General features: G+C 44.8%; 1 protein-coding gene across 5 annotated transcripts in view; it reads right to left on the reverse strand.

The window, feature by feature from the left end:
- The window catches only part of Uxs1 (UDP-glucuronate decarboxylase 1), a 74286-nt gene that overhangs the window by 28111 nt on the left and 18684 nt on the right, over positions 1–27491 (reverse strand). For 3 of the 5 annotated variants that reach the window (XM_040729242.1, XM_040729243.1, XM_040729240.1), the window contains exons 3-7: positions 27330–27378; positions 27017–27060; positions 16383–16443; positions 8953–9133; positions 735–839 (exon numbers count right to left, since the gene is read on the reverse strand). In XM_040729242.1, the coding sequence (XP_040585176.1) occupies positions 735–839; positions 8953–9133; positions 16383–16443; positions 27017–27060; positions 27330–27378 (440 nt within the window). Of the gene's footprint in view, positions 1–734; positions 840–8952; positions 9134–16382; positions 16444–27016; positions 27061–27329; positions 27394–27491 lie in introns of all 5 variants that reach the window. The other 2 variants (XM_040729241.1, XM_040729239.1) reach the window with 1 other exon arrangement.

The raw sequence follows: 27491 nt of genomic DNA on the forward strand, positions 1-27491 counted from the left end.
TGCTGTACAGTCTCTGTGAGTTCATATGTACACCAGTCCTATAGTGTCTGGAAGGCTGTTTCTTCTGAGTCATCTTTTGTGGCTACCCTACATTTTCCTGAGTAACAAACACCCTGGCAGGTTACATAGCAAGACAAGATGCTTCTCATTCTACCCTCCCAAATGGCACACCTGACACATCTTCTACAAACCTGACCTGGGCAACTACCTACATCGTTCTGCTGTCTTCCAGGCTCCACATACAGACACCTTCTAGAATGTAGCCATCATGATCCTCAGTCCTGCCCCAAACCACTTTCCTATGCTCAGTACCCACACAAGAACAACTAGACCATTACTAAATGTGAGGTCAAGCAAACATGGCAAGTCCTCCAAACTTACCCAGACTCCCAACAATATACAGTGGAAAAGTCCATCAACATCTCTTAACCCTGATGCTTCCGACTCTCATGCAGACGGTGAAAAGATCTATACTATGGATGAATCTTCCATTGGAGTAGTTGTGAAGAAAAATGAAGCATGTGCTAGCTTTGCTGGTATAAAGGTTAGCACACAGAGTTTGAGTGCTGACTCCAGATAGAGAAGACATTAAGTTACAAGATTTGGTATAATCTAAGTTTGAGCAATCACAGAGGTCTTGGAATATACATTATGGATGGAAGTCTCATTGCTGTGCATATTTGGAATTGCTTAAAATATTCCCAGAAAGGAAAAAAAAAAGACAACTTACTGACCCAACATGTTTAATGTTCCAATTGTATTAGTCTTCAGTGTCTTGATGGGGTTGTACATGTAGTTCGGGGGGGAGGCTGGAGATGCCAGATGGTAAATCTGGTCAACTAAAGGAGGCAAAAGAGAAGTGTGTTATTTCAAGAAAAAAAATGTTTTTGTTTCTAAATCATGAACTCTTGGGCACTATAGTGCAAAACAACAGTATGGTTTGTCTTATGCTGAAATTCTATTTGCTAATATATGGTTGCCTATAGACACCAACTACATCCTTAACAACTTCAAACAAAGCAAACACTAATAATAAATCACAAAGAAACTTATTTTAGGATAATTCTTTAGTATATATATAATTAATTGCAGCATTTATTGAAGATGAAAGCAAATCTACACTAAAGAGATGGATGTGTATTTTCCTTTTACATAGAGAAATCTTGGTTGACATTGCTACTGTGGTATATAAGCACCTTCAATGCTTTTCATAGTTGATGGTGATTCTGATTTCAGAATCATCCATGCTGAAAACACCACTTCCTGTAAGTGTGCTTAGGACAGCTCTGTAAAATTCAGAAATGCTGGCTATTTCCAAGTTAGCAATCCACATAACATTTTGTTTTTGTTTTTGTTTTTGGTTTTTGGTTTTTCGAGACAGGATTTCTCTGTATCATTTTGGAGGCTGTCCTAGAACTCGCTCCATAGACCAGGCTGACCTCGAACTCACAGAGCTCCTCCTGCCTCTGCCTCCCGAGTGCTGGGATTAAAGGCGTGCGCTGCCAACTCTCGGCCCCACATAACATTTTTAAAAAAATCAAACACCATACTATAACACAACCCACAGAATTTGATAATTTTGTGCTAGGGACAGAAAAATATTTCGTCTTTGGCAAAAGAAACACAGTTCATAACACACCAGTCTCAAATCTGAGCATTGGCTGGCATGGCATGGCACTGCATTGCAGGAAATGCATTGTACATGTGCAATGCGCATGCTGTGTGTTCAGTTCAAGGGTACAGTGAGGCTGCACCCTGTCCTAAGAGGGCGGAGCCAGGGAATTAAGAGCCCACTGCACTTCTCTGACATCAAACGGAAGCCATGAAGCTGTAAGCTGCCCTCCTTCCCATCACTCCGGTCTAGCTTTCTTCAAAGCTCACGCTGATGCCAGTTTGTATGGGAAACTTCCTGTTGCCCTAGTCAGAAATAATCTCTCTTGGGCAGGCCACTCATGCTGCCTTGACCAGTGGCTTCAACTGTCAGCTGATCTGTCCAGCAAGCAACAAGCTCCTTGGGCACTGTTTTCCCGCCTCCACTTAGCAGTGACCTCAGACCACAAGCGCAGAGTCCCAAGCCCACTGCAAGGACCAGCACAAACCCTTGGTGGGCCTGGCAACAGTCAATGGAAAACAAAGAGTCCTCCATAGTGCTTCAGCCAAGGCCCCTGGGAACAGTACAGAGTTAAGACAGCAGTGATATAAGACAGAAACTAGGTCTTTTCCACTCCCTCTCCCTCCAAAGCTACTCTCTCTGGTTCATTTTTCTGCCATCTGACAGGCTGAACCTCCTGATTTTTCCTGGAAAGATGAGGGGTGTCCTGCACAGTTACATCCAGACCTCTGCTTAAGTAGGACTTAGGTGCAGTGGCCCAGTCAAGGAGAACCTGAACACTGCATGAAAATCCAGGTACTACAGAGCCCGTTGCCCTGTGCACATGTGTTCTGCCTGTAAGGGTGCCTGCAATACCCCTGCTCCTGTCCTAAAAAGGACACTGCATGGACTGTTGACTTAATTAATCTGCTGAGGAATTATGAAGAGGAGGGGGAACCTTCAGAGTAGGGGCAAACAAGTACAAATTTGAGACGCCTCAAAGCACTATTAATAGCTGACTCTGGAATGTAAATAAAGCTACAAAGTTAATAACACACAGCATTCAGGGAAACAGCCCGAGAGTGTCAGCTGTGAGCTCAAAGCACAGTAAAAAACCAGCATAGCACTCGGGATGGAAGTGGGAGTGGCCTGCCACCTCACCCACTGCATCCACCGCTCTGTGGCGTCTCTGGATGCGGGCTGCCAGCGCTGCTGTCCCGGCCCTTTTGTATTACAAGGCTATGAGCTGTGGTCTTAGCTAGGATAAGGAACCTGGAGAAAAACCCTTGAGACCTCCAATCATCAGGCATGCCACCCAAAGGGCTGGGAAGAGTGGGGCAGGGGGACACTGAGGCTTGCCAGGGCAGAGGGAAACTGTGTGTCCTGTGGATGGAAGAACTCCCAAGAGAACCCATAGCCATTTTCAGAGGCCACCAGAGAAATCAAGAGTTGTCCTCCTCCTGACACAGATCCTTATGCAGTCAACTGCAGAATAACAGGCTCTCCTGCTGTCCCGGGGGCACCAAGGTTCCTGTGGGATGGTGCCCGTGCTATTAACAGCACTGGTCCACACCAGTTAAGGACTGCACCATGACACTGAGAACTGGCATTATTAGGAGTCTCTCTGTGGAAATGTGCATAGAGAAATCTTCCGTAGTATTCTCTTTTCTATACTCCAAGTCAGAGACCTGGCAGAAATGTGGTTAGCCCCGTTGCCATAGGATCTATATCCATAAATGAGACCAACCACAGAGCAAAACTATCCCCAGGACTGCGTCTGTGCTGAACACACACACATACCCTTCCCTGTCATGATTCCACTATAGGAACTGCTTCACAGCAACCATGGTGCATATGATACACTAAGTGCTAGGTAGGTGTGCATAGCTTCTGTGTGGAACCTGAGCATCAACCAATGTTGTATTCACGGGGATCTGGGACCATCCTCCAAGGGCACTGTCTTAACTAGGATTTGTATAGCTGTGATGACGTATAGATGTATAGCAACTTCGGGAGGGAAGGTTTATTTCATCTTACACTTCCACATCATAGTTCATCATTGAAGGAAGTCAGGGCAGGAATTCTAGATAGGAACCTGGAGAGAGGAACTGATACAGAGACCATGGAAAAATAAGCTTAGCTGGCTTGTTCTTCATGACTTACTCAGCTTGCTTTCTTATAGCACCTAGGCTCACCAGCCCGGGCGTGGTACTGTCCACAGGAAGTTGGGACCTCCAATATCAATCAAGAAAATGCCCCACAGGCTTGCCCAAAGGCCAACCTGGTGGGGCATTTTCTCAGACGAGGTTTCCTCTTCTCAAACCACTCTGGCTTGTGTCAAGCTGACAATGAACCAGCTAGCACAGGGAGGACTGTTTTGGATGCATTCCTGACATGGGGCTCCACAGAGCAGCCCCAGCCTCATCCCTGACAGCAGCATTTACAGTGAGAAGCAGGATTCCAGGACATGTACAACCCGTCACACTCCTCTCAGCTCAATGCAAGAGTGGCACTGGGCCTTGCTTCCTATCAAACTGAACTTCATACGAAGGCTGCACATGCCAGAGGCCTGGCTCAGTCTGGAGCTGGGGCATTTCAGGGCTCGCTCTGCATGAAGCTCTCTGCTGCAAATGAAGCAGATAGGACCTCCGAGATCTACCACCTCCTTCAGTCTGTATTTTCACTTGGGCGTAAAGTCAAAGTTGAGACATTAATTGGTCAATTACAGTTAACTAAAATATTCTCATGAGCACAACATACCCCTAATGCTTCCATCAACAAGGACCCAAGCCCTTCTGCAAGCAAACTTCTCTAAGCCTGCTTTACACCTGGGTGCCCATGAGATGTATCTCTTACTTCCCCTTCCCTGGTGTCCTCTCCTAGCACTCAAATGTTTGGTAAAGGGTTGCCATGGCTTCGTGTATATGAGGGTAACCACCATTGTCACATGAGACCAGGGAAAGATGAGCTCGCCAAGCAGGCAGTGTTGGTGTTTAGTACTGCCAATCACTCTTGCCTCTTCTCCCCTGGGCTCTCTCCCAGGTGCTGCTGCTGTCTGAGAGCTGCTCTCCATATCCGTGTTTACACACATACTAGAAAACCAAAATGGAAGAGCTCCCGGCAAGGCGCAGGCTCTTTGCCTCAGGAGTCTGAAGAAGAGTCCTAGGATGCAGTCCAGAGGCACATAGGATGGCTTTTGAAGCAGGTTTCTGACAGCTCCAATTACCAACAATCGAACACCCAACAAAGAGAATAAGACTGCACTATGTTCATACGATGAGGCTCTGTAGTATCATTGATGTGGGAAGTGTGTCTTTGGAGAGAGATCTAGGAAGGCCACACAACAGACCACCAAACACCTGCTTAAAACAATTAAGCAGCTTTCAATGGATGACACAGAACAGGGCTATGTCATAGGCTGCTTTCTGAAGAAAGGAGAGGTAAGAATATCCACTTATATCAGCTGGTCACTAGCAGACACTGCCAATGAAAAACATAGTCTGCAGCAGTTTTCAAGGCCCAGCTGGGACTGGAAATTTAAGACTGTTTACAGCTTGTATTTTTAATTTTGCATAAATGAGACCTATTTAACTTCACTACCCATTACACCTGCTTTTAGAAGAATGGCTGGATGATAAATTTAACAGATTCATTTCTGAAACGAGGATTCAGGATAATTTTCTTTCCAAATTTCCTTTAGCATGTGCTTTATTTTCATCACGAGGAAAGAATGAACAATCTTTTTTAAAGAGAAAAAACCATTTATCTTTCATTTATCAATTATACATCAGCAAGAAACTAAAATTTTGTTTAATCCAATAAACTTGTATGCTTGCTGCGTGTAGATACACAAACGTGAGTGCGCAGGTGTGCAAGTTGTGTGTGCACACATAGGCCAGGGTGGGCATGTCTTCCTACACCATGCTTCACGTTATTGCCTGAGTCAGGGTCTCTCATGCTGTCTGGGCTAAGATGCCTGGCCAGTGAGCTTGAGGGATTCACTCGTGTCCACTCCCAATGCTGGGGGCAGAAGCCTTGTGACTCAAGTTCGTAAAGCACTTTTACTCACTTAACCCAGCCCGAGTTAAATGGCACAAGTGTCATCTTTGAGAACCCGGGCTCCCAGGTTATCTTTCTGCCATGGACTCCGGGTTTACTGTCAGTGTAACCTCACAGCACACTTCATGTGTTTCCTGGGCTTGTTGCACGGTAGGTATGTCATGGAATGGGAAATGATAGATCTTCCTGAACGCTGCCAGTGAACTTGTGAAGAATGCGCTTCTGCTGCTAGATAGAGGGAGATGGAAACTGGAAGGGAACGAAATTACCAAATCCTGGAGGAGCCCTTGGGCTGGCACCCAGGCTTTATAATACAGAGTAGAGAAGCAGCTTCAATATTCATGACATCTCAGCAAAGGACTAAGGATGGAGCCCTGTCTGTGGCCCCTCAATATTCATGACGTCTCAGCAAAGGACTAAGGATGGAGCCCTGTCTGTGGCCCCTCAAGGCTGGCAGCACGAAGTTATCTCCCACTGGCTTCCACGGCTTCTGCAGGTCACCTCCTGGCAGTTCTCCCGGTCTCCCTGCGTGACTACCCCACTTTATCATGCTCCTTTCAAGTATGTGGATGGCTCGAGGGCACCTAGACTGTTCCACATGGGTCTGTATTTTGCAGACAGTTGGTTCACGGCCATCTAGCAGGCAACTTTAGAACCCCCTGCTGCTAGACCACAGCAAGCATTTCCTCAGCTGACCCACAGCCACCCACAAGGAAGCCCAGGGAGGGCAGGTCACCTGATCTACTCTGTAGCAACTACAGTTCAGTCCCAAGAAGAGCCACTTCAGGCCAGTTAAACAAGCTGAGTTTTAAAAGGACACTAGGGGCGGGGACCCAACACCATGGCCATGCTTTAAAACGCTACAGATCACACAAACTTGTGGTCTTCAGATGTCGCATGCTGGCCTCCATGCTCCCTCAGTATCACAAGTACCCACTGCACAATTCAAAGTCCACGCTAGCATCCTAGCTCTTCTCACTTCCTTCCCTACCCGAACTCCTCTAGTACACAGGCTACGTACCACCGCTCCCCCAACTATGAACTCTCCTTATAACCCTGCTATTTCAAGCTACGCCCTCTCCCTGTCTCCCTGCTCCCCTCCACTCTCTCCTCCTGTCACCTCCCCCTTCCCCTCCCCTGCTTCTTTGCCCCCATGTTCTTTGCTGCTGCTGCTTCTCTTGTGGCAGGTCCGGTCTGCTGGTCATGTTTAGCCTACTACTTTTTCTGTTCTGGACTCTTCCTAGGTGTCTCTGGCTATTCTTTCTCTCTCTCATATCTACAATAAAAACCTTCCCCTTAACCGCACCATAGAGCAGTCATATCAGTTTTTACATGAAGGATATGCAGTATCATTTGCATGACTCATATTTAGACTGTTGTACTGAGGAGATGAAATTCCAACAAAGGTATTTATGAAAAAACACAGAGAAGGACCTTACATAAGAGTGCATAACCATTGTACAGCCTCAACACACTTCTTCACAGGCAGCAATGTGAAGGCAGAAGCTTGCACGGTGCATTCAATGGTAGTGGTGGTGGGAGTAGGTGCCAGTGGCTACAGAAGCCCTGGACTCTATTGACTGTGGCAGGCTCCAGCTAGCCTGGGGTTTCTGCATCGTTAAGGAAGTGGAGTGTGACACCACTTAGCTCCTGTGCTACTGTTAGATTAACAAGAGCATGATGCTCGGTTACCAGATGGCAGTTCTCACCAGTACAACATGGAAGGCTTCAGAAGATGCTTTTAATGTTATCTAAGGGCCCTGGAATCATTTCCTTTGATAGATGTCACTGATATAACATAACTAAGGAGTAAAACACCAGGTGTTTACTTTCACACAGTTCCAGAAACCAGATGTCTGGCACAATGTTCTGGCTGTCCGTGCTCAAAGGCTCCAAGGGCAAATTTACATTTTAGGGCTGGGGCTGCACAATGGCACTCAGCCTGGACCTCCATAGGCCCTTCTCCCTGGGAGTCTGTGCCCTTCTTGATTTCTACTGTAAGGTCAGTCTCAGTGAAAATGAGAGCCAGATTGTGCCTCTCAATCACCTATGCAAAGACCCACTTTGTGCAGAAAGAAGAGCTCACTATAGCTTCTGCAGAGCCACGATCCACCCACTACTCCCCTAACCATAATCTTATAAAGTGGCCAGGGTCCTTGAAGGCTTTATACATTTAAAACTGAGATTTTATTCTTCAAAAGCTGTAATAATGGTGTTCTGGCTGGGCGATGGCAGTGTATGTCTTTAATCCAGGAGGCAGAGGAAGGTAAATCTCTGTGAGTTCTGAGTTTGAGGTCAGCCTGTTCTACAGAGTGAGTTCCAGGACAGCCAGGGCTATACAGAGAAACCCTGTCACAAATGAAGCAAAACAACAAACAAAAGCTCTAAAACAACAACAACAAAACCCCACAGCCTTTTATCACTGTATCAAAATATGAAAGATAATTAACTTATAAGAGAAAGGGGTTGTTTTGGCTGACAATTATAATCGAAAATCAGATGGCTTCATGATCTGAGGACCTTGGGAAGAAGTCACATCATGGCACAAGTGTGCAGTGGAAAAAAAAAACATTTTTATTGTAAACCCTGAGGCAGAGAAAGAGTCTGAGTTAGGTCTCACAGTTCTCTTTAAGAGTATACCCTTAACAATGGATGGGCTTCTACTTGCCACCAACCCCAACAGTACACAATGCTTGCCAATAAAACCACCTAATAAAAACCAGAGCTTTATAGACGATCTTTCATCCATTTTATAATAGTCAACTTCCTATAAAATACTAAAAGTATGACATGTAAGCATCAAGCATCAGCCTTATCAGACAGCAGGGATGTGGTCTTAGTTCACTCAGCCTACTATAATGAAATGCCATATGCTGCTTGCATATAAATGGGAGGAATCCATGTCTACTGGAGGCTGGGAAGTCAAAGACAGTGGTGCTTGAAGATAAGGGGTCTTAGGACTCATTCTTGGTTAATAAATGGTATCTTCTCACTGTCTCACTGTGTTCTAAGGGTGGGGGTGCTTTTAACAGTTTAAGGGCACTAATCCCTTTATGAAGGAACCTTCCCCATGAACTGACCAACCTCCAAAGGCCACCCTTCCTGGCACCATCACCCTAGGAATTAGAATGTCAACATGCAACATGTAGACCATAAATGTAATGCACCACACAGGCTACCCCCATACACCATTTTCAAGACTTGGAAAGCCACATGACAGTGAACAATAACCACCCTTCTTATGGAAGATAGGACTTTACATAGGACAAAACAGAAACAAATAAAATGTGGCAAGCAATCACCTTCAATGTAGAGGGGCTCCACCACGTCATGGTTAATAAGCTCGAAGTTCTCATGGCCAATCCAGTGTTCCACATTTCTCTTCCTGCCTGTGAAGAAGTTGTCCACCACGGTCACCTCATGGCCATCCATCATGAGTTTGTCAGTCAGATGGGACCCCACAAAGCCTGCACCTCCAGTGATCTGTATTGGGACACGCCCAGAAAAAAGTGATTACATGGAGACACAGCTTTGGCGTACAAATAAGAATCTGGCAGCAAATAAGGTGCAAACAGGAAGGGCTTTGTGGCAGCGTCTTGTCATACTCACTCCAGAGCAAAGAAGCCTTACTGCCTGAACACTGCCCAGCTGACCTCGAACTCAGAACTCACAGAGATTTACCTTCCTCTGCCTCCTGGATTAAAGACATACACTGCCACCGCCCAGCCAGAACACCGTTATTACAGCTTTTGAAGAATAAAATCTCAGTTTTAAATGTATAAAGCCTTCAAGGACCCTGGCCACTTTATAAGATTGTGGTTAGGGGAGCAGTGGGAGGTTTGTGGCTCTGCAGAAGCTATACTGAGCTCTTCTTTCTACACAAATGAAGACAACATTCAAGGAACAGCACAAAAAAACAGGTACTCGATTCAAACCATCTCCATCAGCAGAGTTGCACAATACAAAAACATGTTATACAACACATGAAATACTGACTACCCGCTGACAGCTGACCTTTCCATGTCTTCGGGGTCCACAGCCATTGATTCAATAGATCTGGACTGGAAATGGAGTGTGGTCTATGATGGCTGTATCTGAACCAAACACAGGTGATTTGCTTGGCACTGGTCCCTGAGTGATATGGTATCACAGAGAATTGAGTGTAATTTACACTGTGTTGAGTACAGCCATCTAAAGATAATTAAAAGTACAGAAGGGGGATGCAGGTTCTATGTAAATACCAACCCAGGACACATAAAGACACCCTCAGATTCTGTTGCCCATGGGGCCCTAGAAGCCATCCTTACGGGTACGGAGGGACAATGGTTCACGGCTATAAAACCACTACTGCTAATGTTGAGAATCAACTTTAGTAAAGGTCAGCAAAGTTCAGAGGACTTGGTTAACTACCAAAAAAGTGTGTATTTCAGTTATACTTTAAAAAGATGTCATGCTTGATAACTGTTCTGTTATATATAATTTGACTATGTTAAAGTTAAAACCTTTCTTTTTATTTAGACAGAAAAGAGGAGATGCTGGAAGTACTTCTGTGTATATGTTTGTCTTATTGGTTGATAAATAAAGCACTGTTGGCCAACACGGAAGCAATACAGGTGGGACTAGGAGTTGAGGAGGAGTCTGGGAAATGTAGTCAAGAGTAGGGAGTTGCCATGTAATCCGGGAAAGAGAGGACACATGAGGCTGGCATCCCTGGTAAGATAAGACCTTATAGAAATAATGTAGCTATGGGTTAATACTTAAGACAGAACTAGCCAATGGGAAGCCCTGCACAGCATTGTAACAACAACAACAACAACAAAAAGATGTCATGCAAAACTAGCATCCTCCCAATTAGTTCTAAGAACAAGAGAGAACTACAGATTTTCTAGAGGAAAGCCATAAGTAATGCTCCGCTGCCGCCTGGTGACATCTGAGTAGGAAGAGGAACATGAGTGATGGGGAAGTCTTTCTGTATATATGTTTCTCTTATTGGTTGATGAACAAAACACTGATTAGCCAATAGCCAGGCAGAAAACAGGCAGGACTACCAGACCAGGAGAAGGCTGGGGAGAGGAAGAGGGAGAGGGGCTGTGGAGAGACGCCAGGCTGCCGAGAGGGTAACATGCTGGGTTATGAGTAAGCCACAGCCTCATGACAATACACAGATTAATAGAAATGGGTTATTAAGACAGAGCTAGCTAGTAAGAAGCCCTAGCCACTGGACAACAGTTTATAAATTAATATAAATCTTTGTGTGTTTATTTGGGGCTAATCGGCTGAGGGACCAGGCTGAAAAGAAATTCCAGCAACACATTAGGGTTACAGCTCTCCTCTCCAGAGTCAATGAGGCACCAAAGGGGCCAGCATAGTAGGCCAGCAGCAACAAGCTTCCTAAATCCTAACTAATCACCACAGATGTGCCTTGCTGATTATGTCTGAAAATGAAAAGAAGAATTCACTCAAATTCAATGTTCCCATGGGGTGGAGGATGAACTTCTGGCTTTCTGGGTAGAGATGGGAATGCAAAGCACCAGCTCAGGAGGCAGACAGTGATGGCATCTACTATCCTGTCCTGTTCTTCTCCTTGGACTCCAGTTTACTAGTAGGTCCTTATTCCCTACTAGTACTGGGTAAGCTGAGGCAGGAGAATTACAAGTGCCCACCTTCAAGTATTTTGTTATAGCAATATACTTATATTCTACCTATATGAAGTAAAATTATCTATAATAAAATGATTTTCTGGGAAAATATCAAGTACTAGACACACTCTAGTACCTGACTCAGGGGGTGAGAGCTCATTTCATTTAATCTCTTCTTCCCAATGGTTCTGGGGGTTGAACCCAGGACCTCCCACATACAAAGCAAATGTTCTGCCCCAGAGCTGTGTACACCCAGCTCCATGGCCATCTTTTGTTTGCTGTTTTTCTTTTCACTTTTGAGACAGGGTCTTGTTAAGTTGCCTGAACTTACTTGTAGTGATTTTCCTGCCTCAGCCTTCTGAGTAGTTAGGACTGCCGGCCGGCTAGAAGTGCCATCAGCTCCAGCAAATTGTCAGCTGCTTCACCCTGTTCCGCTTCCCCAAGAGGTCCATAGTTGCAGACTTAAAAACTCACTGTTTTGACTGACACTCTATATATCACTGAGCAAATGCTTCTGGGGTAAGCTCTTCTGTGGGACTTTAGTGTCTTTGCAGCCACAAGACCTGCAAACCTATAAAGTTCCAATTGTAAATTTGACCCCGTCAAACAGTTTGACAACTGCTTCAAATGGAAACAACACCAGCAGAAGTTCGGCCTTTACTAAGCTTCTCCAGGAAGACCAGCATTGAACCTAAACATGGCACACAGCTCTGAACTCATCAATGCACCTAGACGTATGTGCACTTCCTGCTCTTTTGGGTACTAATGAGTAACTCAAATAGTCTTGTTCAAGGTGAGCATTTAACTTATGCTGCCCAGAAAAATCAACGAAAATAAATTTCTACACAAGCCTCCTCTGTGTCTAAGGCTTCAACCATTATGCAAAAGGCCTTAGTTTTTAGCAACAGTATGCCAGTCTCAGGCACCAAATGATGCTGAAAAGTCCTTACCCTATGCAGATGCACCAAACATTCTGAGTGCATTTGTGGCAGTAAGGTATAAGGAGAAAGAAAATCTGCAAGACCACGTGGTATTTACCTACCAATGTGCCTATGTCCATCAAAGTCCTCTTGTCAGAAATTCACTTCATGAGACAACACTGATGGGAGGCAGAGCCAAACGCCATTGGGGATCTGCTCTCCTGGGTGCATCAGTGCCAACGCTGTGGTAGTGGGGTCCTTATACAAGCAGAGGCTCAGCCTCTGTCTTCCCTTGCCCTCTGCTTCTGTCACTGGATGACACGGTGACTGAGTCAGATGTAGGACTCTAGTCTCCAGAATCAAGAGTCATGACATTTCTCATCATCAGAAACTATTTATTCTGTGCCATGTTAATCACACATGCAATGGAAATTACAGTAACACAAACACACAACTGCGACCTTCAGTCCTGTGGTCAGTTTGACACACGGCGACACACAAGACTAGATCAGACTTTGCTATTGGTACCCTGAAGAAGACCAGAACAACAGAAAGGCATTCACGATTCCATCAAGAGTAACACAGCCCAATGTTAAGACGGCAAGATGGTCCACAGTGACCTACAGATTTAATAGTCTCTACCAGAACCACAGATGGCTTCCTGGAAAAAGGTGACAACCTGATCCTAAAAGTTTTAAGGAATTGCAAAGGGATTCACGATAGTCAAACCATCTTGGAGAAGTGCGCACACACGGGGGGGGACGACACACGACACAAAGTGGTATGATGTGCCATTCCACACCTACTACAAAACCACAATGATCAATACTGACCTATAAGTCCGTGAACACAACAGTACAGATACAAATATTTATATTCAAATGATTTTCCACTTTCAGCACAGTTACCAGGACAGACTGTGAAAGGCAACTGAAGCGAAAGAATGAAGGTCCCTCACCTAACACTACATTCAGAAATTAAACAAAATGTAATTGTCAGGTCCAAAAGAAACTGTAGTTCCCAGCAGCATACCAAAGTGCTTACTGGACTCCAGGCTCACTCAGTACCTGTTCTTGTCCCACTCTTACCCTAAGCTTCTCCAGTTCATGGCTTCCCCTCCCTCAGCTTCTCCAGAACCCTGCCATTCTGGCCATGTGTCCTCCTGGTCTTTTTAGCCCCGCCCTCTTCTCTTTGCTCTTCCTCTCTTGCTCTCCCCCTCTATCTTTCCTCACAGGCCTGGTTCAGTCGACTAGCAGTGGTCAGCCTACTACTTCCTCTTCCTGATGTCTCTGGCTGTTCTCTCCCTCATGTGCAATACAAACCTTCCCCTCAACCATACCTTGAAGCAGTCATGTTCTCACTTTTTATAACACAGACCTAAATTTAAGTTCCAACCTACAAAATTCTTAGAAAAAGACATGACAAGTCTTTGTGCCTTTAGACTGTAAAATAACTTATGAACTATACCATTAAAAAGCAACAAAAACAAAAGGGTAAACAGAAATAGATCACCTGAAGTGGAGTTGATAGGAACACGAACACACACACACACACACACACACACACACACACACACACTTTTATGTACAGCTAACAGAATCAAATTATTCTTTACATTATGACAGTTTAGTAGGAATCCTACATAAAGTTTTATTGGTGTACTGAGTTCCACCTGCTAGCTAAAGTCCCTACTCCTTATCTGGGGAAGATAAATACTCGTCCAAAACTGCCTGGAGGAGAGATGCCTCTCTCTCCTCTGCTGTCCAGCTATCTGGACAAAAGTCATATTGTGGGCTAGAAAGGCACACTTTTTTTTTTGATTTTTTTTATTTTATTTTCCAGTTTAAATTTGGATAAGAAACAAGGTTGCTTCACAAGTCAGTTCCAGGTCCCTCTCCCATTCCCTCCCTTCCTCCCGAGCCCTACCCCCCCCCGTTATCCCCTCATTTCCCCAGGGAGGGTGAGGCCCTCCATGGGGGTGTGCATAGTCTGTCATTTCATATAGGGCAGGGCCTAGACCCTTCCCCAAGAGTTCGGGGTGAGAGTGCACCTCACATTGTTCTATGGGAGTCCAAAGTCCGTGTGTATACTTGGGATGGGTACTGATCTGCTGCCCAAGGCTCAATAGATTCCCTAGGCCTCCTCACTGACACACAGATTCAGGGGGTCTTGATCAGTCCCATACTGGCTTCCCAGGCGGATGCCTGGGATTCAAGAGTTAACCTTTGTCTGGTCAGCTGTTTCTGGGGGTTAAACCAGCCCAGTCTTAATCCCTTTGATCATCAGTCCTCCCTCTCTGTTACTGGCTTTCTTGAGTTCAGCTCAGTACTTAACCAAGGGAGTCTGCCTCTTCTTCGATCAGCCACTAAATAAAGTTTCTGTTTCCCAGACTCTCTGGCCATAGGATTGAAGGCTGGCACTCCCCAGATCTATGTCTAAAATCCATATATGAGAGAGTACATGCCATGTTTCTCTTTTTGTGACTGGGTTACCTCACTCAGGATGGTTTCTTCTAGTGTCATCCATTTGGAAAGGCACACTTTTATTGCTACCTGGGAAGTAAATCTGTGTGCCTTTATCTACTTCTTACAAATTTTTTGTATGTGCATTTATTGCTACCTTTAAACCAGCATGACATCTGTTCTTGCCATTTCTGCTCCTGCAAACATGGGTAACTGTGAGGAAAATTCCTTCTGGTAGACAGAGGACTCAGAGACCACCCCCAGGTGGCCATACAGTCATCTGACCTATTAAGGCGGTAAGAAGTTGTAGAGGGTGCTGGACTTCTCCAAAGCATTAGCTTGAGTCATAGCCCATGCAAAAAGAGGAGCTCTTCGTGTCTCCAAGTGCATGCTGATGCTTTGCTGCTTAGATTTTTTCACAAAGTAGGAAAACATGCAAAAAACAAACAAAAAACCCTGAAACTGTGGTAAAGAAGCTGCAAAAATATACATAAATCTCTATTATGATTGAATAATAAGAAGGAAAATAGTCACCTTAAAAAAGTATTCAAAGATACAAAGACATCCAATAGTCCCAATGCACCTTGAAAACGTGCTAAGTGAAAGGAGCTATCATAGCCGAACTAACGTGGCATCACCCTATCGGTATGATGAGGCCGATTGGTAGGCTTATGCAGAGGGAGAGGCAAGCAGTTGTCCAGGGATGCCATATGGTGACTCTCAGGAATCATGACTATGGTACACTGGATTTGGTAAGGGTTATGCTATTCTGGGATTACAAAAGAAACCCGCAAATTACACTTTAAACAGTGAATGCTACGGGTATGGTGCCCCAATAAAGATGTGACTTAAAAAATACAATAGTAAAATCTCTGTGCAGTGTTCCACAAAATGATAAGTTTTTCTCCTGAAGAACTCAAGTTAGTCAGGTAAGCCCCCAGGGTATTCACCACTGCGGTCCAAGAACCAGAAAAGGTTATAAGCTGCCACTTGAAGTTTCAAGGGTTTCCATATAGACTGTGTCCTTCAACTCTGAACTCTGGTTAATTCTAGCAATGCTGTCCCGGGGGAGTCTTTGGGCTTTATACATACAAACTCATGTCTTCTCTGACAACAGACAGTTTAATTTTGGCCTCTCTATTCCCAAGTACACAGGAAAGAAGCCGCATGCCTACACAACAACACATATATTCACAGCAACACCATCACAGCTTCAGAGTAGAAACCGCTCATGTCCATCAATGGAGAAGTGGACAAAAAGGTATGGCACATCAATAAAAGACAGCATTGTTCACCCAAGAAAGGCAGGCAGTGCAGCAGCACGGGAAACATCACACCAAGTCAAAGAAGCCAGACAACGACACAGTGCATCATTTCTTCACAGGAAACATTCGAACAGGGCCAAGCCCTAGAGACAGAAAGTAGCCTTAGTGGATCTCGGGAGCCAGGAGGAGGAAGGGAAAGTAGATGCTAATAGTACAAGGTTTCTTGTCAGTATGCGATGCCATTAAAATAACACAAACAAAATATAAAACACTGAACTGGATATAAATTATATACCCAATTATAAATAGTGTATATTATATATATGCATATTTATGCCCCACATTTATATTTCCTCAAGTGAGGAGGTAGAATTTGACAGCCTAGAAATCTGAACATAGAGCAAATTTCTTAGTAATATAAACATGGATCTGGTGTGCAAACTTACCAAAATCCTTTTCCGGTCCTTTTCTGATAAAAACTTTACTGGTGGGTATTTCTGGGTGAAACTATAATACAAAGAGATTAAAAAGGGAAAGTCAGTCCAATGTGGTTCCTGGGTCACTCCCCAGAACCCTGGAGACAAAGTCTGGCTTGACAATCCTTCCAGGAAACAGAAGTGAATGCCAGCCCTCCATCTTTTGGGACAAGCAGCTTTAATCCTTTTCTGTACTGACAGAGGAATGCCTTGTTTAAAAGTATATACACATGCATATCTTTTTGCAAAAGTAAACCATCTCAGGTGAGCATTTTCCATCTGCTCCTTTCTCCTCCAGAGAGTAATGGGGGGGGGGGCACTGGCTAGTTCCAGTTTGAGACATTCCTCACCTATTCCTGCTTGGATCTAACTGGAGACAAGATGAGGGGAGAGGAGGCTACTGGCTGGCAGCAGCAGAAGACGAGAAGCACTTCTGGGCTGAGTCAGGTAAGATCATGGAATGCGCTAGACACAGTAGTGCCACACATTAATCCTCAGCCTGGGGAGGCAGAGGCAGGAGGATCAACACGTCCAGGCCAGCCTGAGCAACGGTGAGACTCTGCCTTCCCCCACACAATCGTAAAAAGAGCTGAGAACCTAACAGTGATAAAACATGGAAAGACCTTGGGTTCAATCCTCAGTGTATACACACATACATACACACACACACACACACACACACACACACACACACACACACACACACACACAGTGGCAGTATTGTGAGTGTGCTGCTCAGATGAAGCTCTTTTCTAGCCAGAGTCCCCTGACAGCACTTTAAAGAATCTGTGTGCAGTTTCGTAGTTCATGTTGTAACAGGAGTGAGGCTGTCTGCAATCTCCCTGTCTCTAGCATGCACAGAGCTGGTACACAGAGCATATGTTAACAGTTCCTGAACTGAACAGAGCATTACACTCAATATATAGGGGGTTGTTCCCTGAGAACAGGCAGGCAGGCTGAAATGGAGCAGAGGCCTTACTTTCCAGTACAGAATTTCCCTAGAAAGAGCTTTCATGTTCTCAAAATGACAGGGTCCCCTGCATACTATAAACACAGGCAAACAGAAGGGTGGCTGAAGACAAGGGTGGCAATTCTCGACTCTCAGCTCTGTGGCCTCCAAGCAAGTTGTCAGGCTGTGCAGCTGAGCACTTCCTGTTTCACCCAGGGCCCACAGTGGCCATCCCAGTCACAGACTGTCTTTGCCACGTGCTGCTTAGAGCCAGCACACGTGGAATGTTCTCCTTGTTGTGGAGAACAGACAGAGGCCTATACCTTTACAGGGGAGGCTATGTAGGAAGACCCGGAAAAGCTGGACAGATGCCCTACCTGTCAAATGATTCTCTGCTATACCATCTCCTTCACTTAGACATGTGAGAGCTGGTCTATAAAAGTCACTTGGCCCAGAGACAACACATCCATCCCTCTTCAGCTTCTTAGTAGGGTCACAGGTCACTGTCTTTTCCCACACTACAGACTGCAAGAAGCCACCAGCTAGCAGCAACAGAGAACAGAGACATGACCTCTACTAGCCCAGGGAAACTATGCAGAGAACTGGACAGGACACTGATTCCTTCCCTCCCTGCCGCTTCCTCAAGAATCTCTACTTTGTTGCTGTTTTCAGTCACATCTTGGTATCAAACGGAGGGCTGCTAACTTCTAGTCCAGCTCTCTATACTGCTGAAACACAGGCCTGACCCAGGAGTTTACGCTGTCTTAGAGGAGTGAGTTGGCAGGTACACACTAGAAAAACAAAGGAGAAGGGGGGAGACATGGTTTAGAGAGGGCCAGAGGCCCAAGACTGCCAAGCAAATCCCAGGAGTGAGAGTCTCCATCAGCCACAGAACAAACTGAATCTAAGTTATTAGCTCTGGATGCAGGGTCATCCATCAACATTCTCGAGGCTTAGCTTTAAGACTCCAGAAGGTCCTAATAAGGGAGGATGCTCAAGTCCCTTCCACAAAGAAGCAGTGCATACACAGGGCCCTCACACGCCCCCAGTATGCTTGTGAGACTAGGAATTAGACCAATCCCAGATAGGCAGATATGTACGGGCTACAAACAGATAAAAAAGATGTCAAGCTTCTGGCTTCTTCCTCATACTCCTGACCAGAGACAAAGACCTGAAGACCTGGTGGGATCCCCTCTGCCATAGGGTCTTCCTGCAGTAGACTTGTCTGATAAGTTCAAGTTTAAGGTGGGGACCAGGTCATGTTACTGGGTCTGTCATTTTTCAAGCTGACCAATCCCAAATGAGGGAAGGAAGGCCCCTCAAAGATCCTTAAAACCCCCAACTGTGGAGGACAGGCTGGATTCCAGGTACGTGAACCCCCACCTGCACATGACCTGCTCTGGTCAAACATGGAGGAGGCTAGCAGTTCAAAGTCCTCCCTCAGAGGGTCTTCCTCACCTCTAATAAAAGCTGGCTGATCTGTCTGCAGTGTCTGCGGTTCCCCTGCTTCCGCTGTGTGTTACACTTAAGATTTTCCCTGCCTTTAAAGTCTTTCATCAGAAGATGAGCGAACCTGGTCCAGACCCCTAGACAGTAATGGCTGAATCTTCTCAATGGCTTCTGACAGCAACACAAGGTGTATGCTGTATCAACAGTCATGATGCCGTACTGTTTGGGGAGTAACAACCAAAGGCTCTGTTCATGCTCACTACAGAGGCAATTTCTCCCCAAATATTTTCAAACTGCAGTTGGCCGAAAGCCATGTGGAACCTGAGGATATGGAGGGCGGACTATAACCCCTTGTTATTTATTCCAGGAAGAAAATGACAAGTAGTATTCTCAGGGAGTACACGTTAGAACTAAAGCTGATGGTATGCCCTGCTATCCAAGTAGCATGCAACACCTCACCGGAAAGCAACTAGGACCCAATTATCACTTTACCAAGTATTTAGAATCGTTCTAGACTTCAGCCCTAGGCTTTTAGGACACTCAGAAGAGTAGGAAGCACCGTCATTAGGAATCTGAGTTGCCACTGGGGTAAGAAAGCAGCTTAGCAGCAGAGTAGTTGCAGTGCCTGCAGAAGGCCCTGGGTTCCAACCCCCACACCACAATCAAGGAAAATAAAACCATCACCGTTACTCAGTGTACTCAAAGAGCACTGAGAGGAACAGAGGTGGACTGAAGCAACAGCGTGCAGCAGGCTCTCCGAGTTCAACCGACTGGAGATCAGAATTGCTTTCAGTGTGTGGAGTGAGTGGATACCTTCCCCCTTGTCATTACTTCCTACTTGGGCAGCAGGACCCCAACCAAGGCAAATCATTAGACATGATTTAAGTGCTTAGGTATGCCACCTTATGTAAAGAAGATCTGAGCATTTATTTTTCCATGGCAGGTACTAGAACCACACCAAACACTAAGAATGACTGTAAAATCAGTATTGATAAAGGGGAACCAACGTGCAGGCTCAGGACAACACAGCGTGAGACTGTCTGCAGAGAGGAGGGGAGAGAAAGGGAGCTATGTGGGAAGGAACTGTGTGGGAGGGGAGGGGAGGGACAGACCGGTTATGCTAAGGCCACCTATAACCCCTCCTCAGGTTTGTGCAGAGCTACTGTCCTCATGTATTTCCGCATTTCCCTATACATAATTGTTAGCCACCTAGTTTCTTGTAGGCAGTTTGTACAAAGTAACAAACACATTTTTTTTAAAAAAGCACATTATTATTTCTAGAAACATTCTTATCTGGTCAACAGGACGGTTCAGTTGAAAAAGTGAAACCAGGGGTCCAGTGAATTCCAGCACAAACCCTCCTTAGTCACATCTGAGCTGTTCTCAGGAAAGGAAGCGCTCCAGCTCTTCCCACAGGCCTCACTCACCAAGGAGAGCCCAGCTGTTTTAGCAAGAAATCAATATGGAGACTGGGAGGGCAAACCCCTGCCTCTTTAAGGCAGCTCTGTCTCAGACTGATAGAACTGCTTTGGTGGAAATGCTCCCTTGTCTCTGCTAGTTTAAAAACACAAAGAACATCACAAAGATGTCAGCAGGAGCAACATCGCCTGACTTCTGAGGGATTCTGTTTGCAAACTGTTGCCTCTGGGAAGCTACCTAGCAGGGGTTTCTGTAAGTTAACCAGTGGGGCTATTTAAAGAAATGAAAACCTGTGATGGTTTATTTCTTCCCATGAACAATTTATTTGTTAAAAACCTTGATTAAAATATTCTAAATTATGTAGTCTTATTGAAAGCAGTTCTGGCTTCTAGTCAATGAGAATATACACAGTAATAGAACTTCTGTACGAAATCATGGTATAGCGATTATAAAGCCACAAATAATGCATTAATTGGCTGAGGGAAAGCCCTTACTCTGTACTTCCTTGTGTCTCTGCTTCATTCTGCTTTCTGTTCTTCAGGGAATTTGTTAGCAATGATTTCCCCCTCAATAAGAGCTGGAAGTAAGAGTTTGCCCAACTCTTACTTTGTTTTATGCCTTCCAGGACTCTTATTCTGAAACTTTTTTAAGCTAATCAATGTGTGCCACAACTCTCAGACCACCTTCCAGAAGTGCAAACAGGGAAGGATTAGTCTCAGTCTGTATGCACTGAGTATTCAGGAATTCACACAGTTTAGATAAGGAAAACTTTAACACACCTACATTCTTCTTCCAATGTTTTATGGAGATACTGTACTTAATTGGAGGAAAGAAACAAAAATGTTTATATGGAATTTATTTAGACTGCCATCGTTTATAGAAATCAAGGTGATTTTAGAAGGATTTTGTTTTGGGGTGTGTGTGTGTGTGTATGTGTATGTATGTGTGTGTGTGTTATGCATGCACATGTGTGAGTGGGTGTAGAGGCTCAGAGTTGATGCTGTGTCTCCAATGGTTTTCCACTTTGTTTACTGAGACAGGGTCTCTCACTGAACTCACAGGTCACTGATTCTTGGTATAGCTAGCTATCTTGTTGGAAGGCATTCCATTTCATCTCTCAAGTGCTGGTGATGGGGCTGGAGAGGGTCTGGCCACACAGGTTGAGAGTCAGGGCTCAAAGTACCCAGTGGCGATGCTCTTCCTTCCCCAATGGATGACCCAGATGGAAAACTCGTCTTGGTCTGCTTTGTTTTCCTTTCCCAGGCTGACAAGCTCTCTCCTCACTGGTGTTAGTACTTAGGCATCAGTACTGGCCTGCCTTTGGTGTTCTGACAAGATAATGCCCTCAGCTGCTGCCCCTTAGAGCACCACCTGTGCCTATTCACTATGTTCCCTTCTAAAAGGGCCCTGCCCACCTCCCATCCATCTGTCCGTCCGTCCGTCCGTCCCTCCCTCCTTCCCTGCCTCCCTCTCTGCCTCTCTTTCCTCTCTCAGCTGCTCCTGTCCCCAGAGGCTGGTCTTCCACCCTCCCCTTTCCCTTTTTTTACAATCCTTTTCCCTTAATTAAAAACCCCTCTGTTTGAACTCTGTTGCGTGGTGTCTTTCTCGAGCTGCTTTCATTAAATTACTACAATTGGTCCTTATTCTATACCTCATTTGCATACACACACTTGAACCTATATAAGCCTCTGGTCAGTATAGCCTTTTCCACAGAATGGCTTTTAGCCAGTTGCCCTGGGGTTTTGGAATACAATCGAAGACTTCAGTGTTAAAGACTGCCCATCTGAGAAGACTACTCCAGGTTTTGAGGGCCACCAGAGGCAGACCACTGCAAGACCTACCACTACTGCTGCAGGCAGGGGAACTGGTCGTGTCTCAGAGCAGACCTCCTGTTCCTATCCTCTGAGCTCCCTGCCCTGCCATTCTCACCCTCTGCAGACTAGTTTCTCAGTTCACTGTTCTCAGTGGCTGAGGCGCCTGCAAGGGCAGCGCTGCAACACTCTTCAGTAACTTCCTGGTTGGTGTCTCCAGACCCAGACCCACAGAGGGGTAATGGTTGCTGGGAGATCCTGCTACCATCCACAGCTCCAGTTTCTACTTTTCCTTTTAAATTGACACTCTCACCTACAAAATAAAATTCTCCTGTGTCTTGGCCCCTTACTGTCTGCCCACTCTATTCCTGGAAGGAAGGCAAGACAAAACTCCTTTATGATACAACATGAATTCAAGAACACATCAAAAAGATCTTTCACCATGGTCAAGTCAGACTTATTCCAGAAATGCAGGGATGGTTCAAAACACAAGTGTAAATGAAAGTGTAATATATGATGCAAATTGAATAAACGTTCTCAAGAACAGAGATCACATGGTCATAGATGGGGGAAAAAAGAACCTTTAGACAATAGCCAACATTCCTTCATATTAAAAGTTCTGAAGAAACTCAGAATAGAAGAAACACATCTCAACATAATAAACATTGAACATGTTAAAAACATACAAGCATACAGCTAGCTTAGTAAATGGGGAAACTCAAAGCATTCCACTCAATTCAGAACAGAGGCGCCCACTTTCTCCACTCTTATTCTTAGCTAGAGCAGTGAGACAAGAGAAACAGAAAACAAATAGGAAAGAAAGATGCCAAAATACCTATTGGCAGATAATATGACTGTGAGAAACCCTAAACACTCCACCAGAAAACACTCAGAACTGATAAACACTCTCAAGTAAAGGCAGGATACAAAAATCAACAATAAACAGCTCAGTAGCATTTCTACATATCATTGACAATTACACCAATAAAACCAGGGGAAAAAAAAACACTGTAGCTTAATAAACAGCCAAAAAAATCTTGGAATAAACCTAACCAGGGACACGGGCAAACCATGATGGAAAAAACTTTGAATACTGAAGAAATTTAAAAATTCAGCAGAAGACGGAAAGACCTCCCATGCATATGGCTTGTCAGGATTAATACTGTGAACATAGCTATCCTACCAAAAGCAATCTACAGATTCCACACAATATCAAAAGTCTAATGGTATTCTTCACAGAATTGGGGGAAGGGGTCCATATGGAAGTAAAGACCCAGGCAGCCAAAGAAATCCTGAACAAAAAGTACTACTGGGGTAATAACATACCTGATTTCTAGTTACATTACAGAACAAAGCCACAGTAATAAAAATAGCATGGTACTGGCATAAAACCAGACACATAAATGGAAAAGAACTGAGGATCGTGACACAAGGCCACAAAAGTACAGCCACCTGATTTTAACAAAGATGCAAAAAAAAAATGCACACTTAAAGAAAACAAAGCACTTTCAACAAACAGACCTAGGGAAGCTGGGTATCTACAAGCAAAAGAATGAAACTGGATCCTTAACTCACCCTACACAAAAATCAACCCAAAGCTAGTAAAGTAGGCGCTTGGAAGACAGCAGTGCCTAGAGCCATGCAGATTGTGGAGGCCTAGGTCAAGAGGCTTCAAAGACGGTCAATATTAGAAACTATTTTTCTGATAGTGTGGCAAAGAATGTGAGAGCTTTCTGTCCTTGTCCCAAGAACTAGCCCATGGTAAATTAAAAGGTGATGAATTTATTTCTTTGGCAAAGGAGATTTCAAGAGAGCCCTAAAAAGATCATTCTTATGTGGGTTGACAATTAAAAAAAGGAGCAGTCGGGGCAGAAAAGAATACAAACTATATAGTCTACAGAGAAAAGAGACACCGACAAGCTTAAAACACTACAGTCAAAGCTTGGTAGCGTAGAGGCTGCAACTGTTAAAGAGATGAACGCATTAAGGGAAGGGCTTGATCTGAACTGGACCAATGGAAAGGGTGAGATCCCGCCCAGCTAAGCTTCCAACTTCGAGTAAGGTATCTTCTGCTCCTGAAAGGTAACTGCCATCAAAAGTGCTGTGGCTCCAGGGAGTCAGGGCCCATCCCACGCTGGCAGCTGATCCTGACAGTGCTGTCTGTACGGCGCTATCTTTAGAGACACAAAGGATGTAAGAGTGAAGGGCTGTAGAATCACCTACTGCAGTCTCAGAGCGACTCCAAGGCCAGGCAACATGTGTTAGGGGAGTCCCTATGTAATGGCCTTGAGAAGTCACTGTGTGAAGCTGTAAAAGCACAATTCTGGGTTGTGTTGAAGATCACAAGATGTCAGAGATGCCAGAGCCATGAGACATCTGCCCAAGAGAGGTATCAAAGTTGGAGGGGGGGACCACCTAAGCCCTTTAAAATCAAAGTCCCAGATATCAGACATGGAGCTACAGGATCTGCAGTTTGCCCTGCTAGATTTCAGTTTTGCTTACTCCGCAGTTTCTTCACTATGCTCTCATTCCTTCATTTTAAAATGGTAATGTATCTTCTGTGCCATTGTATGCTAGGAGTATGTAAGTTACTTTCTGATCTTACATGACATTGCAATTAAGATACTACATGGAATCTCAGAGGAGACTTTGGCCTTCTATACGGTGTTGTGACTATAAAAGACTACAGGGACCTTTGAAGTTAGACAAAACACATTTTGCACTCCAGAGGCCAGGGGGCAGAATGTGATGGTTTGAATAAGAATTGTCCCACATGTTTCAGGCATTTGAATTCTTCTTTCCCTGTTGTTGGTGCTGTTTGTGGAGGCTTAGGAAGTATGGCCTTGCAGGAGGCGGCATGTCACTAGGGAAAACTTTGAAAATTAAGAGACTCGGGCAATTTCTAGTTCATTTCCTCTCTCTGCTTCCTGCTTAAGGTGTAAAGCTCTTGGCTTCAGTCCTTGCCACCATGCCTACCCCTTGTTGCCATCATGGACTCATCCCTCTGGAAGCATAAGCCCAAATACACCCCTCCTTTTCTAAGTTGCTGTGGTAATGGTGTTCCAGCACAGCAGCCTCTAACCAATGCAGGTGCCCTGCATGGGAGGTCAATGATGCTCCTAGAAGACACGGATTATTTAGTTAAAATCTCGGTGCCTATGTGTTATTGATATAGAAGACCCCATAACAGCCAAAATAATGCAAGCTGTCACCACTGCACCATAACCAGATGCCAAGATTGACACCGAAAATGTAAGACACTTGGGCTGCTGAACACTGAGAAAATCAGAGTACAGGTGATCTGGTAACTTCCCCTTGCTGGCTAGCCTTTACAGAGCCAAAAGGTACTGTGCCAGCCACTGCCACCAATGGCTTTCCCACTGGTACAGCCAAAAATGCTAAGGTACCAATCACCAGTAAGATGCACCCACTAGTGCAAAAGTGGTATAAACGTCACAGGATAGCCAACCGCTTTTGGATGGGATTGAAGCACACTCCACAGCAAGGAGTTCAAGCCTGGAATTGTAACCCTGGTCAACAGGCTGTCACTGGGGAGGTCCCAGGCCCCAGGGAGGAACACACAACTATTGTGTTACTACACAATGTCAAACTATTTTATGGACATATTGATATATATATATATATATATATATATATCCTTAGATTAGCCCTTACCTTAACCTTGGTCAGAGTCGTCTTTGTCAATAGTAGGCACAGACTCATAAGTTGTCAGAGTGCTGAGAACAAGTGACTATTTAGTGCTCAGCCTTAAGTGTTAACCCATGTCATACCCCAAGGCTCATCGGGACTGCAGAAGTGGTAGAAAGAATCAAAGAGCCAAAGGATGGGAAGTTATACTGTGAATATTGTTTGGGGGATGTGACATGCCACTGCACCCATGAACTCACAGCAGCTATGGATACCTGCACAAGATCAGTCAATATCCCAGCAGGCATCACTATCTGCACAAGATCAGACAACATCCCACCAGGCATCACTAGCTGCACAAGATCAGACAACATCCCAGCAGGCATCACTAGCTGCACAAAATCAGACAACATCCCAGCAGGCATCACTAGCTGCACAAAATCAGACAACATCCCAGCAGGCATCACTAGCTGCACAAAATCAGACAACATCCCAGCAGGCATCACTAGCTGCACAAAATCAGACAACATCCCAGCAGGCATCACTACTTGATTCAGTGCATTGCCAAAAAACAACAACAAGAAGTGAGAGAGGGTGGGGTAGAGACAAGAAGGTATGAATGTTGGGGTGAGGGGAATCATGGGGGAAAACAGCCTAAAAAATCCGAAACAACAACAAAAAACGGGGCAGGAGAACCAACTGTCCCACCAGCATTTCAGGAGGTACACATCTATGGGGCTTTCATGTGGGTTTTGGGGTCCCTAAGGGTAAGCACTTTATCCACTGAAGTATCACCCCAGCCCTGATTTTAGAAGGATTTTTTTTTAATTTAGACTCTCTTAAGACTTAGCAAAACCACAGTAAAAAAATCAACTTCAAACAAATCTCAAACAAACAAACAAAATTTCCCTTTTGTTTTCTTAGTGGAACTCTATTACTTTTATAGGATATAGTCCTTAACAACAAGGTATTTTTAAATGATTTAAAACACCACATCCAGGACTTGGTGTGGTAGTGTTTGTTTATAATTCCAGCATTGGAAGGACTAGGCAGGAGAACTGTGAGCTCGAGGCCAGTAAGGACAGAGTGAGCTCCAGACAGACGGTCTCTGAACAATCACAGCTACATTCCGACTTTAAACACTCAGCTTTGTAGGGAAAGGAAACATCTCTCTCTCGAATGCCTTAATTGTTCATATTCTCTAAGTTCCCACGTAACTTTCTTATATCATGAACTCAACTGAGATGAACATTCTAAACACTGATATTGCCTGTCACTCATCTAAGACATTTTCTTAAAGTCAAAATAAAAAAAAAAAGTGTGCATACCTTTTTTCCAAATCTCTGATTTTCTCTCTTAATGGTTCAACAATCTGGAACAAGAACACAAATCAGTTTTAAAGCAAGCAGGGCCTTCGGTTACTTTTGCCCTAGCTTAACACTAGCGGAAACAGATTTGAATAGGGCAAACGGTCTGCAGGCTGACAAGCAGAAAGCCCCATTACGGAACAGACTGTTTTAGTCGTATGAGAGCATCAGCTGCTATGAAACACCTGCCCCGCTCCCCCGCCCCCGCACCCCCCCCCCAGAGAGACTGACAGATACACGAATGGAACAGGAGCAAGGAGGAAGAGAGACTAACCTCTTCGATCTTGCTTTCGATCTTTAGTTCACCATTTTCCTGGATAGACCTGTTGAGCAGAAAGCTGCAGAACTGAGATCAGTTGAAAGACTTCCTGCCTTCAAGATTTGTTTCTGAACTAATTACCCCAGAGCAAATCCTACTTACAGACCCTCTGCCCAT

Source organism: Mesocricetus auratus, unplaced genomic scaffold (genome assembly GCF_017639785.1).
Source record: "Mesocricetus auratus isolate SY011 unplaced genomic scaffold, BCM_Maur_2.0 Super-Scaffold_100021, whole genome shotgun sequence".
Classification (NCBI taxonomy): Eukaryota; Metazoa; Chordata; class Mammalia; order Rodentia; family Cricetidae; genus Mesocricetus; species Mesocricetus auratus.